Here is a 14487-nt window from a genome sequence, read left to right as displayed (position 1 = left end):
GCCCCTCCTCAAAGATGCCAACGGAGGAAAGAAAAAAACCAGGACACCACCCCACCACCACCCTTTACGCACACATCCACCCACACATACAAACACACATCCCCGCCCCTCCACACACACACACACACACACACACACACACACACACACACACACACACACACTGCTGAAGTGCTCAGACCTGAATAGGAGCACTCAAGGCCGCCTCACCTGCCGTTTTTGTTTACGTAGGTCGCTAAATAGCCATGGTCCTGCCAGGTATGCACCGACTCCATCATCCCCTGCTCCTGGAAAATGGACTGGAGGCCTTTCAGAATGGTCTCACCATCAGCTGGAGAACAGGGGGAGAAGGCAAGATGGTCAGAGTGAAACATTCAGAAGCAAAGCCAGCGAGGCACAGTTTGATGAATGAACTTTTAAGAAAACCTGAACAGAGCTGCCAGCGTCGCTTATCCCCTTTGTCGTGAGCTACAACGTTCTGAACCCTATAAGGAGAGGCTTCAGATTACCAAGGAACAAAATATGAATGGCAACACCAACCACAAAACAGCTGTGCCAAAAATGCAGACAGATATTCAGGAAACTAGAAATAGTCTAACAAAATATTCAGGCTAGCCAGAAACCAGAAATACAAACACAATAAAAGACATTCCACTTCAGGTTAAGTAAGTTAATGAGAATACAGAGTACTAGAAAAAGAATTCCATCCACTGTTGATGGGTATCATAAACAACTTCAAAACTTTTGGCTTTGTGTTCCAGGTTTTCTACAATAAGGATGGCTTGCTTTTATTATTGGAAAAAATAAATGGCGCCACTCAGTAACCTATCTCTAACTGGTAGAAACCGAACAACAATTCAATATGGTACAAGCTGCTAGGCATTGTGACCCCATCTCCCATCCCACTCCCTGCTACCAAAGTGGGGCTCAGGTCAAGGACTGAGGTCAAGGTTATAGAAACTGCGTTAACCTCTGTAGGTTCACTTGAAGCCACAATCTTCAAGAACATCCATCATTATGATATTTAGATAAAAACAAAATGCAATTTATTCTTATCTAGTTGTATCTGCAAAAGTACTCACTCCTTGAGAAGGGTAAGATAAAGAAGCAAGATGAGACAAAAGGGATTACTCTGTATTGTCTCAAGAGCCCGCCACAGGCTGGTGCTTTTTCCACACAAAGGAAAAGAGCAGGGGCTGCAAAGCGTCAAAACAAAGCATCCCTGTGACCTGAACCGAGGGCAAAAGAAAAAAAAAAAAACAAGATCCACAGCTGACCACAGTGTGGTTTCACAAGAAAATTACACTAGAATTCCTTCCAGAAACTAAGGAGTGCCAAAACAGACTGGAAGGATTTCCTCAATCTACGCAAGAGTCTATCTCCAATGACATTTGGAACTACGCTCCCAACACCTTCCAGTGCACAATAAGAACGAAGGCCACAAACTGGGTTCAGAGGCCAAACTGGGCAGCACATGTGTCTTATTCTGGCCTATGCAGACATTTTTAAAAATGTAAATTGCCACTTACAAAGCGGATGATTTCATCCACTCCAACTGTCGTGGGTGGAATAGTGGCCCCCCAAAGTTATGTCCACACCCTAACCCCCAGAACTTGGGAGTGCAACCTGATTTGGAAAAGGGTTTTTGCAGATGTAGTTAATTTAAGGATCTAGCGATGGATCATCCTGGAGTATCCAGGTAGGTCCTAATTCCAGTTAAGTCCTTATTAGAGACTGAAGCCTGGAAGACCCAGGGAGGAGGAGGAGGGGGAGGGGAGGAGAGGGGTGGGGGAAGACAAAGGTAGAGACTGGTGTGATAATGGCCACAAGCCAAGAACACGTGGAGCCACCAGAAGCTGGAAGAGGCAAGCAAGGACTCTCCCCTAGAGCCCTTAGAGGGAGTGAGTGTGGCCCTGATGATACTCTGTTTTCAGACTCTAGCCTCCAAAACTGGAAGAGAACGCGTTTCTGTAGTTTTAAGTCACCCAGTTTGTAGTACTTTGTTACAACAGCCCTGGCCGACTAATATACCCACCAAAAGTCCTATTTTAACTCTGCTTAACAAACAAAAGCAAATGGAGTAGCAAAAATGGCAGTGAAGGAGTGATTTTTTTAATCTTCTCAATCTCCAAACACAGAGCAATTAGGCTAGCACAACCAAACCTCACAGACAGCATTTAGAACAAAACTAAATGACAGACTGCATCCCCAAACAGCACACCAGGAGTAGGTAGAGACAAGCAGCCCTGGCCCAGAGACCTGGTGGGGTACCAGCAAGTGTGAGAGAAGTGAGCAGAGCGAAGGGACTGCAAACCCCCATAAAAAATACCAACAGCGGTTCACCCACAAAGGAGGGGGCTCCTCCTTTCAGAAGGCAGTGAGCGCCCAGCAGGTCGCGGAGACCTGGGCAGGGTGGAAGAGCCACGACCTGTGCCCGGCCAAAATGAACTGAGGCCCCTTCAGGAAAAAGCCCCGCATCGGGAAGGGACCACTGGAGCAGCGGCCACACCACGGCCCCACCCGAGCACAAGCACCGCCCAGCATGAGCAGTGGCCTCGGTCTCATTTGAGTCTCCCTCGTTCCCAGCAAAACTGTGCCTTTGGGAAACTCATTTGGCAAAGACTAATCTAGCTGGCTTTGCAAAATTCTGGAACTGGTTTCAGGAAATTAAAACGGGGAGGCCTGAATTATATCCCCCAGAACTGTGGTTTTAAGACTGAATTCAGCCCCTGAAAAAAATTTCAATTTCAAACTTGATACAAAGAACTGACCTCGTTCCATTTGTGTTTGTCAACGAAGCCTGGTGGGGTCGGGCCACCGTGGAAGTGACTGAGCTGCGGGGCGGTGGAGACAAGTGCGCCCAGCAGTACTTGAACTGTGACTAGGAAAGCCACTATGCAATTATTCAATCCCTCCCTGGCCAGAACAGATGTTTTCTGTTTTGAAAGTGTATAAAACAAATCATCACTCCCGGTAAACGGCCTCAAGACCGTGTTCAGCTGGCACATCACAAAACAGGACACAAACTCCCCATGCCGGTGAAGAGGGCTGTGCAGGCAGGGTCATCCTGCGGATCACTGGCCAGGCTGTGCACCGACTGAGGGCCCTGGGGCTGAGCTGGAGCAAACTCTGTCCCCTGGGCAGGAAAAGGGGGTGTCTTTGTCTGATACACGCAAAGCCCTTGACTGCTGGCCAAGCCCAGCGTGGCAACCATCCCCTTTTTCTAACTGGCACAATTAGCAGAAAGGCACTGAGTGGGCTAATGGAGGCCCTCCAGCCAGGTTTCAAACTCAAGGAAAACAGATTACAAAAGAGATCCAGTTTAGTGTTCCCTTATTTCTATACTGTGGGCTTACCCCCCCAGCTCAGTAGAAATAGCCCGGGTCTGAATGATCCTTCTGGCTGTTGCCACCGCCCAGTCCCTGTGGCCAGAGTGTGCCGGCCCTGCCAGGGACATGGGGACCATGCCGTTTTGCCCACTGTTCACCTCACTTCATATTCACCTTCCTCCTGACCTGGGGGCTCCCCTGTCACCCAAGCTGCTCCCAGCCCTTGGAGAGGGCTCCAGAAAGCAGAGCTGGAGCTGAAACAACTACCTAGCATCTCTTTTCCAGAACCAAGGTTTTAAGATGAAAACTGGAAACCAAAGAAATGAGATCCACTAGCCTTAACAAGGTAGCTTCCTTGGTCATCTTGATCTCAAGTGCTCAATAAATGTTTTGTGGCTAAATGAAAATTTCATCTAGCTAAATTAATCATCCTTATTCCTGTATCTCTGCAGAGCTTCTGGAACACCTAGACCAGTGGATTTCAATCCTAGCTGTGCATTATAACCACCTGGGGAGTTACAAAACTTCTGATGCCACATCCTAGACCAATTAAAGAAAAATCTGGGGGTGGAACCCAGGCAACACTTTTTTAAAGCTCCCTGGGAAATTCAATGTGCAGCCACGTGTGAGAACCACTGATCTAAACAACTAGATAAAAAAAGAAAAATAAACCCCCACTAACTCCAAGCTAACTACACTACAGTCACTAGAAGGTTATAGAAAATATTCAACACAACAGGAGGCCTGAAAAAAGTCCAAACTCCCTGCTAGCTATAGCCACAGGTAACCCGTGACAGGCCCCCAGAAAATGCTCTGCAATCAATTATCCAATTTCAACCTTTATGCCTGTCTAGTAAGGAGCACGTAACATGACCAAACAAAATGTGCTTGCTCTATCAGGGTTCCTCAACTTGGGTTGAAAGTACAGTGTAAGTGACTTTCCTGTCCCTCACAGGACTTTTGATAATCCCAGCCATACCCACTAAATACAAGAAGAGCCCCCCTTTGTTAAAAAAAAAAAAGACCCCACACCCCAATTTCCCAGGGGCAGAAGGGAGGTGGGTAATGCAATCCCTTGAGAACTACTAGATGCTCTACACGTGAGCGAGTAGGAGCCTGGGGTCAAAGCGCACCCAAATTTGGGAACACAAAACAGCAACGTCATAAGTGCCTACGAATCAGAAAATATGAAAATAGATTCAATGCTAAAAGAGATATAAGTACACCGCTTTCAAGTAGACATGGTAATCCAAACTAGGCTAATAAAATGTTGCTTGGCACAAGTTCTTAGAAAACTCTGCCCAGGCAAGAATGATGTGCAACTAGTAAAGCACTCAGAGCCTTCCAAAGTGCTCAGAAACACAGAGACCTGTCCCAGGGCAAATGTGTCCTTTGTCCAATGGGCAACTCAGTGTCCTCGTTTCCAGACCACTGCCCACTTTGTGTGTGTTTATTCAACAATAACTTAAGAAGAATCAACTTGGAGGTCTACTGGAGGTCTAGTCCAAATTAAATATACCGCTATCAAAAGGCGACAAGGGAAGACAAGGTTTCATCTCCCTGCCTCATTTTGTCCCAGGGATCCAGTCATAGGCCTCTCTTGGAGAATGAACCTCATTCCTCTGACCCTGGCCATCAGCTCCAGACAGCCGAATCCCAAATCTGTACATCCAGCTACAACCTGCCTCTCACCCAAATGCTCACCACACTGTCCCAATCTCAAGTCTGGAATAAAATCCAGACTTCCCCACTCCTTCCCACCAATGGTTAATACCCCTGCCACTTAAGATCTCCCTTAACGGTCCCCTGAAGCTTCTCCCACAAGTCCCCCACCACAGCCTCTCTGCACCACTCAAACTCACTGGCCTCACAGACCTCATTTCATCAAACATCAAATGGAGGCACCACTTCACAGGGTTCCTATAAGGAAGCCGGCACCAATGTTCGAGCCCTCCATCCCTCACAGTCGGGCACTGCCATTTAATCATTATCCATAAGGTGGGCAACCCTGTGGACATAAGTAGATTAGCTGCACCCCCCAACATTACTAGCCCAAGTAGAAAAGAGAGTCCTCCCCAATAAAAACCTATGACACCAGGTGCCCTGCTTCAGGTAGATTCCCTCTTCTCCAGCTTCAAGAGGCTAAAATACTGTACCCTCCTTAACTAAGTGAATTCCATTAGAGAGGCTGCCCTCAGGAAATAAGCAATTCTCACACTTCCAGAAAAACTCCTGGACTCTCCACCCCATGACCGTGACTTGTGCCTCTAAGTCTTTTACAACTTCAAACACTTCAACTAAGAAAACTCTGGACATAAATTATGAGGGCTTTAAGCTACACAATGCCAAGTCTCTGCCGCTGCAGGGTCATCACCCTGCACCAGCTGTGGGCCAGAGCCACACTAGTCCCCCCTCTGCACAATTAGGTGGCTGCATTCCTCTCTGCTCTCTCACATTTAAGCAGCACCTGGCTTATAAAATTAGAAGATGAATTTCTATTCTTGCTAAACGTATCTTTATATGCGCTGGAAATGCCACACTTCACCATCAAGGACCACCCCCCCTCCCCGAATTTTACTGTCTCCTAGGTCTCTCTCTCCCACAAAGCTCGGGCAATTTAAGCTCCAACAGGTGGTTAATTATTTCCATGGTTGCACCATGCCCAAGTGGTGAGGCCCAAAACCTAGCCTCCTTCCATCCCACCTCCCACTCCCCAGACCCTGGAATTTCCAGAGCCCCCTGATGTGCCTCCTCCATGCACACTTCCCATTTACCATCCAGGTCAGACGCCCCACCCCCGCTCCCACCTCCCCCTCTCAGAGATCTGCACTCTCTCAGTGGGAAGATGGCCCAAAGCTGTTGGCCGATCCGTTTGCAGCTCCCTGCAAGGGGAAACATAAATGCAGGTAACCTTTCCCCAAAACCCCAGACTCTCATGTCAGAGAACCTATGAGCCAGGCTTGGGTTGTACAGTTTACCAGCTTTCTGGTCTCCTCGACAGACCCCTAAACCTAAAAGAGGAAGGTAAGGAAAATGGACTCCAAATACAGTTTGAAATCATTCAAGTATCTGCTTTAAAAAATCCTCTCAGATATTGTCATCTTCACAGTGGTGTGTTCACAGGACAGTATGCATTGGTCAAAGCTCACAACTGTACACTAGGGACTTCCCTGGTGGCGCAGTGGTTAAGAATCCGCCTGCCAGTGCAGGGGACACGGGTTCAAGCCCTGGTCCGGGAAGATCCCACATGCCTCAGAGCAACCAAGCCCGTGCGCCACAACTACTGAGCCTGCGCTCTAGAGCCTGCGAGCCACAACTACTGAGCCCACGGCCACAACTACTGAGCCTGCGCTCTAGAGCCCGCAAGCCACAACTACCGAAGCACGCGCACCTAGAGCCCGTGCTCCGCAACAGGAAAAGCCACCGCAATGAGAATCCCGCGCACCGCAACAAAGAGTAGCCCCCGCTCGCTGCAACTAGAGAAAGCCCGCGCGCGCAGCAACAAAGACCCAACACAGCCCAAAATAAATAAATAAATATGTGAAAAAAAAGTACAACCAGCATCCTACTTAATGGTAATAGACTGAATGCTATCAGTAAGCAGGCAAGGATGTCTCAATAAGGCCTAGAGGTCAAGATGTGCCCAAGGTTACACATTTAAGGCTTGTAAGTGGTAGAGCTAAGAGCTAGGATCCAAACTCAAGCAGCGGGCTCCAAAGATCCAGTGCTTTTAATCATGACACTGTGTTGCCCCCTGCTTAGTTAAATACGGGACAATAAGCCATTTGTCCCAGACACCAAAATATCAACAGGTTATCTACTTGTGATAAGGTAAGAGATCTGGGTTTCCCCCTTTCTATTTCCCTACACCCTGCAGGTAGTCTAAAATGAGCACATAACTTAAACAAAAATATGTAAAAAGACAAATGCATAAACCATTATTTGAACAGCTTCTGGAGTTTCTTCAAGCAAAGCCATATCCTTCATTAAAAGAAAAAAATATGCATGGGAACTCTTAACAAACAAACAAAAATTTTTTTTAAGACCTATCATATTCCAAAGGGAATAAAGTGATAGTAAGCTCTTTTTCTCTCCAACCTACACAAACCCCACTTAGGAACACTTGGACTGACAGGCCCATGATCCCCTTCCTCACAACCCCAGACCAACTGGGCCACTTAGCTGCAGCATTAAACAGTTCAAAAATTCAGTGTTAAACCATTTATAAAACCTACACCACTACTGTTTCCCCAAGTGTGATCCATGGCACCGGTTCTAAGAAAAAGGGTCCCATAAGTAAGTCATAGGATATAATGTACAGCATGCGTGACTATAGTTAATACCGTACTGCATATGTGAAAGTTACTAAGAGTAGGTGTTAAAAGTTCTCATCACAGGAAAAAATAATTTTCAACCTATGTATGGTGACAGATGTTAACTAGACTTATTGTGATCATTTCACAACATATACAAGTATCGAATTACGATGTTGTAGTTAGTTGTAACCTGCAACTAATACAATGTTATGTGTCAGTAACACCTCAATAAAAAAAAGAGAAAGGACCCCATGTTGAACCCAGTTTGAGAAATCTTCTAATATTTTCTAGAAATTCAGAATGTCCATTATCCTATCGGTCTTGCTTGACCACTGTGATCTGCAGTCCTTGAGAAGAGATAATTTGGCGCTAAATGTAACAGTATCCTAGAAATTGCTCAGGATCCTCACAGGAGAAATTTCCATTCCAGAGAAAACAGTCGTGCCACACAAACCCATGGAAGTGTTATCTTAAAAATCAAAACGTCTTCATAAAATTCTGCTTTAGTAACTTAGAGAGGTCAAGTAAAGTAGACCAACCTTCAAATCACATGCCAACCCTTTATTTTCTGCCTCTTCTTTTGCCAGCAGAACTTTCCTTATCTTTCAGTAAGTGAAATTCACACCTCTTTATAACAGATCATCTTTACCCACTGGCACAATTTCAAAGTACTCAGCGCTAAGTACTGCAATTAGTGTTAAGTGTTTTATGTATCATTTGACACTCTTCCAAACATTTTATTGGACATCCCACCCAACAACACAGTGTGTGGGATATTGGTATCACTGGTGCCTTCACGCAAAGGGCGAAATTAAGGTACATGAGAAACTACCCAGAGCGTCAAGTCAGCTCAGGAACCCAGAACACGCTCCTGGCTCTTACCAGCTCCTTTTGACTTTGCCGCTTAGCCCATGAATGCCTTTGATCACAAGTGCGGCCACTAGCTCAGGAGCTCACTCCAGAACACAGGTGACATCATCAGTTTAACGAACTGCAGGCCCACCACAACTCTGGGCTCCAGAGTTGCCTTTTTCCTGGGGTCTGGAAAAATGCCCAGTCGTAAGGGTTTAAAAGAGCATTTGTGCAATGGTTTACATACTTGGCTGGCAGAATTCAACTGAGGAGGTTTCCTGACTTTTCAAAAGAACTGAGCCTGTATTTAAACTACCATGAAATGGTGGTTGGAGCCGCAGCACACACCAGCAGGCTTAGGTTACAACTGCAGTGAAATGGTGGATTAAAACGCGCAGAGCATGCGTGACTCCAAAAACTAAACTCAATAATAGCTTTCTTGAACACGTTTTGAAACAGAGGCCCAACCACAATCCAGTAACTTTCGAGCTAATCCTTACGTGCCAAGGGTTAGTATAACCACGGTGGTCTCAATTCAAATTATAAAGCCCGTAATTCCAAATCTTACCCAGGGTCCCAAATCCAACACCAAAAGCTCTAACTTTTCAAAGCTATGAGAGACCACAGCACTTCAGTCTACCTCCCAAGAAGGTAGGGAAGGCCTGTGAATGCTGATTCAAATACGGCCAATTTCATTACAATTAAGAGGATTCAAAGAATCCAGGACTTCCCTGTTGGTCCAGTGGTTAAGACTCAGTGCTTCCACTGCAGGGGGCACAGGTTTGATTCCCTGGTGGGGGAACTAAGATCCCACATACCGGGCAGGGAGGCCAAAAAAAGAAAAAAAGAAGAGGGTCTTCCCTGGTGGCACAGTGGTTTAGAGTCTGCCTGCCGATGCAGGGGACACGGGTTCGTGCCCCGGTCCGGGAGGATCCCACATACCGCAGGGTGGCTGGGCCCGTGAGCCATGGCCGCTGAGCCTGCGCGTCCAGAGTCTGTGCTCCGCAACGGGAGAGGCCACAACAGTGAGAGGCCTGCGTATCGCAAAAAAAAAAAAAAAAAAAAAAGATACAAAGATTCCAAATTGGTAACTCCTCCACTGCAAGACAAAACTAGCTTTCCCCCACAAAAACAAAACAGACAAAAAACCCACAAATCATCCACCAGTTGCTTATTAAATTGGAAAACACTCTTTTTAAGAAACATCACCTGCAGAGCTTCAGGTTACTTGAAAAAATACCTCACTTGTTAGCTGGGGTGATTGTTCCTAAATGCCTGGATCATGGAATCAATTTCTTAAACAGCTGTTATCCCTTCCAAAGCATTTAAAACAATAGAGAACTATCAAGTAGGAAATAGATGAGGCTTTTTGATACAAAGCACAAACTAACTTTACCCTATACCACCTCTACAGGTTTAAAGACATAGGTATAACTGCGGAACTATACTCTAAAAAACCATTAAGGTTTACACAATTTTTAATGGCAAGCTCACAAAATGAATTCCCAGCAATGTGCAATTATTCAGCCTGGGGTCAAATACAGCATGATCAGTGCAATTAAGAATCTTGCAGAGTTGGGGAAAAGGGAGGTTTTTTTTTTTAAATCCCAACAAAGCAAAGGAGCATGCCAAATGTAGTCAGACCCTAACAAGGGACCTAACCCCAAGCAGTCCAGAAAACATTTTCAAAGACAATGAAGGTATGAGAGAATACCTACGTCACACAAAAATATACCTTCCCCAGAGCTGTTAGAAAATTCTGAGTCCAGGTTCTACCTCGAAGCACAAGGAGTGTGAGACTCAAGTGTGTGTTGGGTGAGGATGGAGAATCGGGTAGAAATGGACCTTCATGGACCTTGGAAGTGCTGATAAGGAGTTTCAACTTCATCTGTAGAGTAATGAGGACTCACAGGAGGGCTTTTAAATGGGAAAAGGGACAGGGATCTGTTGCGTTTCTGTTGACTGAGCCCTTCCCAAACAAGGGAGGGAGACAAGTAGGGAGACTGTGGCCAAGGACTGTAGCCAGGAAAAGGGTGAGCAAGGAATCTGAGAGGGTAGCAGGTAGAATCCATAGGACTTACTGACGTGGATGGGTGCCTCGAAGGTTTCTGATACACGGGGTTTTTTTTTCTTTTTAATGAGGATCCTATTATAGTGGTTCTCATATAATCAGTATCAGAATTGCTAGGAGGAAAGCTGGTTAAAAATGTAAATTCCAAGTACTACCCTCCCCTCAAAGACTGTGATTCACGTCAGTCTAGAGTGGGGCCCACGCATGCATTTTCCCATTCATCAGCCGCCCAAGGTTTCATCGTTAAAGCGGGTGTGGATGTTCTCTATCACAGTGGTGGATAAAGTGTGATGGGACAATGATAATGCTGAGGGGGTAGGGAGAAAGCTTTTTCTACTCTTGAACAAAAGAACCAAACAGCTAGATGCAATCAAAACTGGTTTAGGTTTTATGCTTATAGTTATAGCTATTTAAAATACACGAAGATGGGCTTCCGTGGTGGCTCAGTGGTTGGGAATCGGCCTGCCAATGCAGGGGACACGGGTTCAAACCCTGGTCCAGGAAGATCCCACATGCCGCGGAGCAGCTGGGCCCGTGCGCCACAACTACTGAGCCTGCGCTCTGGAGCCCACGAGCCACAACTACTGAGCCCACGAGCCACAACTACTGAAGCCGGCATGCCTGAGCCCATGCTCCACAGTAAAATAGGCCACCTCAATGAGAGGCCTGCGCACCTCAACGAAGAGTAGCCCCTGCTCGCCACTGCTGGAAAGGGCCCGCGCGCAGCAACGAAGACCTAACACAGCCAAAATAAATAAATTAAATAAATTAAAAATACACGAAGACAGTGGGAGGGAGACAGAAGCGGGAGGGGATATGGGAATATATGTATACATACAGCTGATTCACTTTGTTATACAGCAGAAACACACCATTGTAAAGCAATTATACTCCAATAAAGATGTTAATTAAGTAAGTAAGTACATGAAGATGATCTGCTTCCGCCAGAAAGGAGCTCAATAAATACATGGAAGAGCGGGAGCTTGGTGGAGAGGGTCCAAGATGGTTCAGGAAATGGGGGGTGGGGGGTCACCTGAAGCCACAGGCTTTGCTCAGTAGGAAGTGCTAACTGACCCCAGTGCAAACCTCAGGGGAAGGTAAGGCCCATCCTCCTTCCCTGCACCACGGACACTTCCAAAAAGAACCAGGGAAATTTTGCTGAGGATTTGTCATCCAGATCACTGCAACAACCTGGTTAGAATTTACACCAGGGATTCTCTACCCCAGCACCACAGATATGTTGGCTTGTCAACGTTGTGCACTGTAGGATGTTTAAAATCACCCCTGGCCTACTAGATGCTGGTAGCACCTCCCAAGGTGAAGAGACAAAAAAGTCTCCATATAGTGATAAATTGGGGGGGAGGGGGGGAACACGCAGCCATTGCCTTAACTTAGAGGCTTCCCGGTTGTGGAATTAACAAAGGACTTGGAATCAAATAGACAGGGTTTTGAATCACAGGTAGCCCACTTAAAAAGAGAAAAACTTCAATGTGCCTATTTACTCATCTTTAAAATGGGGATAAAACCCACCATATGCCTGTTGTGAAGATTACATAAAATAATGTGTTATGCGCTTAGGGCAATGCCTAGCCCAGGAGGCAATTAGTAAACACTGGCTTTTTTGTTTTCAAAAAGATGTTTTGAAGAAGCGGGGACATTTGCTTACAGCTTTGGCCTGAGTGGAAACCTCCTCCCAAAAGGAACAATATAGAGAAATGACAGTCCCAGTTCTCTCTCCAGCTCCTGGGGGCCCTGAACCTGGGGTCTATGGACTCCCAAGGGCCAAGGGACACAATTCAGGGGCTCTGTGAACATGGATGGCAAAAAGCATACATCCTTATTTTCACTAATTGAAACTTAGCATTTTTTTCAATTATGCTTGTAAAACCACACATTATCAACTACCTGGCCACTGTCACAACAGAAGCACAGCTTTTCCTGATCAAATGACAGCTGAAATACGGATTTCCTCGGCTCTACTCCGAAATTACGGAAATGTGGAAATTATGAGGCCTGCAGCTAGACTGTATTTTGTTATGAAAGAAGCACATATTACTATTTACTATGTCACATATTAGGGGTTTTATTTTGAGAATGTTATTTTAAATAAATGGGTTATTTTATGCATTTAAAATTCTTATTCTGAGAAGCACTCCACAGGCTTCCCCAATGAGGGCCAAAGGCACACAACTTAAGAACCCCTACCCTCAACATTTTTCGGCTAAGCCCATAATTCCCAAGCAGGCTTATGGTTTTTTTGTTGTTTTGTTTTGGGTTTGTTTTTTTTTTTTTTTTTGCCGCGCTGCGCACTTGTGGTATCTCAGTTCCCCGACCAGGGACTGAACCTGGGCCATGGCAGTGAAAGCCCAGAATCCTAACCACTAGGCCACCAGGGAACTCCCGTGTCCTTAATTTACTAAATAAATTTCTGTTATAAAACTAATTTGTTAATTTGAATGACATAAGTCACTTTGTTTCCCTACATAAACTATAGTGATCCAAAGGACAGACCCAACAGCATCAGTCACATTTCCTCACTCAGGACCCATCCTCTTAATTCTAAAGGTAAATGTGTGCCTCGTTTTCCCCTAGTGAACTTGAACTAGCTTTCCACCTTTACCATAACATCAGTCAGGTCCATTTAAACAGTACTTCTTAAACATCTATGATGTATCAGAACTGTGTCCAGGATAAAAACCCTGGAGGTCACCCTTCAAAGACACTCCCAGCCCGGGGAAGAAATGGACATGGAAAGGAAGACTGCAACCCTACCCTTCCAGGATGGGCAGAGGTCGTGCGTACCTCACTCGGGTCTACGCAGAACACTCGCTGGCTGCCTAGCATAAACAAACCACGTGTCCTCCACCTGCCCAAAGATGCTTAAGCTGTACTAGTGTGGGACATGTTTATTCTTGTTAGCCTCAGGCTGAGAAGTCACAAAATGTTTTCTAGGCTCAAGAGTCTTCACAGTCCAATACTTCACTTACCAGAGGATCAAAGGTGAGATTTTTTTCCAGCAGAAATTAAAATTTCCTGAGTTACCTCATCAGCCAGAACTAAACAGGCACCGCCAGGCCCAACCTATAATTGCCCTCAGTGGCCCCGTGGCTGCTGGGTACTAGCTGGCTTGCACTGGTAACCAAGTTATACAGAATCGTAACATAACATAACTAAGTGGTTCAAGTTTAATTCCATTAAAATCACATCGTGGAACTGGGGCATGAGGAAGGATTACTGACAAATGAGAAAAAGAACATGATTCCAGGCTCCACAGGCATTTGACTCACCCTTGAGTCACATCCAATACTCACACGCCAAGAGTAATGCCTTCTGACTCATTATTATCAATTAAAATAAATGTTTTTGAAGACCTCACAGGTGGTAGACTTCTCACCAAGTGCCCCTTAATGAAAACCAAAAACAGATCCTAGTTTAGCCAGATCCCCTTATTCTACAAGGGTGGATACCTACAGACAGCAAGGGTGACAAGCCTCCCCCCAAAATCAAGTGATGGGGGTATACAATAAGAATCAGGGTCCTCTTACTCCCAAAACAGTTCTGTAGGGACTCAAGATCTAACACAGATGCATACATACATGTCCCCTTAGGATTTCTTTCTAGAATGTTCACCGTGTCATCAAAACTTTCTCATCTTTTTTTTTTTCTTTTTTTTTTTTTTTCCTCATCTTTGAAAACAAAAAACTTTCTCATCTTGAAGATCAACAATCTGGGAATTAAGAGTAACTGGCTGGGGGACTTCCCTGGTGGCGCAGTGGTTAAGAATCCGCCTGCCAATGGGCTTCCCTGGTGGCGCAGTGGTTGAGAGTACGCCTGCCGATGAAGGGGACACGGGTTTGTGCCCCGGTCCGGGAAGATCCCACATGCCGCGGAGCGGCTGGGCCCGTGAGCCATGGCCGCT

General features: G+C 45.8%; 1 protein-coding gene across 1 annotated transcript in view; it reads right to left on the bottom strand.

Moving 5' to 3' along the window:
• Positions 1 to 14487, bottom strand: part of SMS (spermine synthase) — a 52889-nt gene that overhangs the window by 35760 nt on the left and 2642 nt on the right. The window contains exon 2 of the mRNA XM_032620288.1: positions 211 to 331. Coding sequence (XP_032476179.1) covers positions 211 to 331 — 121 coding nt within the window. The remainder of the gene's footprint in view (positions 1 to 210; positions 332 to 14487) is intronic.

The sequence above is a fragment of the Phocoena sinus genome, chromosome X, assembly GCF_008692025.1.
Source record: "Phocoena sinus isolate mPhoSin1 chromosome X, mPhoSin1.pri, whole genome shotgun sequence".
Taxonomy (NCBI): domain Eukaryota; kingdom Metazoa; phylum Chordata; class Mammalia; order Artiodactyla; family Phocoenidae; genus Phocoena; species Phocoena sinus.
The sequence above is the reverse complement of the archived record's forward strand: the minus strand, read 5'-3'. Positions and strand labels throughout refer to the sequence as shown.